The 2230-nt window shown below is 55.2% G+C and overlaps 1 protein-coding gene across 1 annotated transcript in view; it reads right to left on the reverse strand.

Annotated features, from left to right (window-relative positions):
- Positions 1-2230, reverse strand: part of NAP1L4 (nucleosome assembly protein 1-like 4) — a 53689-nt gene that overhangs the window by 23908 nt on the left and 27551 nt on the right. The window contains exons 9-10 of the mRNA XM_010837808.1: positions 1912-1998; positions 417-548 (exon numbers count right to left, since the gene is read on the reverse strand). Of these exons, the coding sequence (XP_010836110.1) occupies positions 417-548; positions 1912-1998 (219 nt within the window). The remainder of the gene's footprint in view (positions 1-416; positions 549-1911; positions 1999-2230) is intronic.

Raw genomic sequence — 2230 nt, forward strand, 5'->3', positions numbered from 1 at the left:
AAATTAAAAAAATGAAAAAAAAAAAAAAAGCCACAACTCAGTCAGCATGCGCCCGCATGTCACCGTGCACAGACATGTGTGTGCACACACTGGGCCCCTCAGCACCAGCACTTCCACCTGGGCCCGCGCCCCGACGCCTCTCTCGTGTCCACATCATGTGAGTGAAGCGAGGAAGGCTCGGGATCTGCTCATTCTCTTCCTGGGGCGAGGCTGCAACCAGCAGCACGGCTACCTCAGGCTCGGCAGAGGCTCCTCGAGGTGGGCCTTCCCAGGGGACCAGGGCACGAGGGAGTCAGGGGCCCCGCTGACTCCTCCGCCAAGCTACGGCCACACGAGAGGCCTTTCCACCGCCGCCAACACCTGCGGCGAGCTCACAGCCAGCTCGCCTGCCCAAGGGGGAGGTGCCGTGAGCCCACCTGCACCAGCTCGCTCAGCATGTCCACGTTTCTGAAAATGGTGAACCAGAACTCCGGAATGCCTCTGGGGGCGGGCTCTTCTGCTGCTGCTGCTTCTTTTTCTGCTATGACTGCTTTATTTTTCATATCTCCCTACAAACACAAAGATGCAAAACAGAATACTTATTATGAAGCAACAAGTTTACAGATTTTGCAGTGGCTTATTTAATACAGAATATAGTTTCAGAATCCCATTAAAACCTCTATCAAACTCCTTGTCTTTGAATCTGCATCTCCAGGACCACTGTGCCATCACACACTCAAGTGTCTCGGAGAAACAAAGCCTTTCAGGCATCCATATCCGGATGTAATTCCTCAGTATAATTCTAGACCACGGGGAGCAGAGCTGGGGACTGGCACAGGCCCCCAACAGGGAGAGGCCGCCCAGCGCTGGCTCGCCATCCACCCGGAACAATCACCAGCAGAGGACACTCCAGGACCTCCACAACAGAAATGCCTGCCACGCTGCACACCCAAGCTGCAGGGGTGTAGGGACAGAGGCAGTGTGCAAACAGCAGGGTGGTGAGAGGAAGGTGCTGTGCCCGAGAGGAAGGGAGTCTCTGCTATGTCACAGCCCTGATGTGTGACTCTCAGGGGCAATGATGACAGGGGTCTTCAAGCTAGCAGAGGCAGATTCTCCTCCCATAGTGAAGACCTGATGCACAGCTATCCACAGGCACAGCTTCAGCTACATCAGACTTGACATGTTTGTAAATGATCAAAAAGACACACAGCGACCAAAAATAACATAAAAAACCTCTCTGAACGTTTACACTATGGGGTAGAAAGACGACTTCCAAATGTGCTATCGGGCAACAGAGCTCACCGGATCGTGCTGGGGCTCCCACAGCACTGGACTGGCGCCCGTCACCAGCCCCAGGAGAAGGCTGCCAGCAGGGGGGTCAGAGCACGTGGCCCGAGGAGCACCTTCCAGCGTCCAGCGGTGAGAGGCACCAGGGCCACTCCGCCAGCACTGAGCTCCTGTGTGCTCTGCCCACCGCAGCCCTGCCTCCAGGGCCTGCCCCACCAGGCGCGCTGTGCTCTGCCCTCGTGGGTCTCTGCCTCCTTCACCTCCCCAACGGTCTGCACTACATGTGGGTGCCCGACGGCCGAGAAGGGGGACAGTGTCTGGTGACTGCCAGGGCCAGTCAGACGCCAGACTTGCAAGCCACCCTGTTTCACCGTCCTGAAGACACCTGAACACTCAACCTAAGGGTGAAGCCACGCCTGCTGTTAGGAGCGCTCCTCTGCGTAGAGGAAAACCATTTTATTTCTTTTTTCACCCATCCCCCACTGCACTGCTCAGCTTGGGACCTCAGTTCCCCAGACCAGGACTAGAACCGGGCCGTGGCGGAGAAAGCACCAGGCCCTAACCACTAGACCACCACCCAAGGCCGTCTTGTTTGCAGCAGCACTGAAACAGAACGCCAGTGGCGCCCACGAAGAAGAAACTTACGGCCAACTTGTCCTCCTCTTCAGTCTCACTGTGCCACTCAGACTCTGCGTCTGTGGGCTCAACGTCACCAGTGATGAATTCCCTTCTCTAAGAGTAAAAAATAAGATCTTACAGTTATTCAGAAACTCGAGAGTCAAGACAATGAACCTGTAAATAATGTGAATGAAAAGAATGAAAACTGGATGCCTTTATAGCTTGTTTTGGAGAAGGCAATGGCACCCCACTCCAGTACTCTTGCCTGGAAAATCCCATGGACGGAGGAGCCTGGTGGGCTGCAGTCCATGGGGTCGCTAAGAGTCAGACACAACTGAGCGACTTC

Source organism: Bison bison, unplaced genomic scaffold, assembly GCF_000754665.1.
Source record: "Bison bison bison isolate TAMUID 2011002044 unplaced genomic scaffold, Bison_UMD1.0 scf7180017864080, whole genome shotgun sequence".
Lineage (NCBI taxonomy): Eukaryota > Metazoa > Chordata > Mammalia > Artiodactyla > Bovidae > Bison > Bison bison.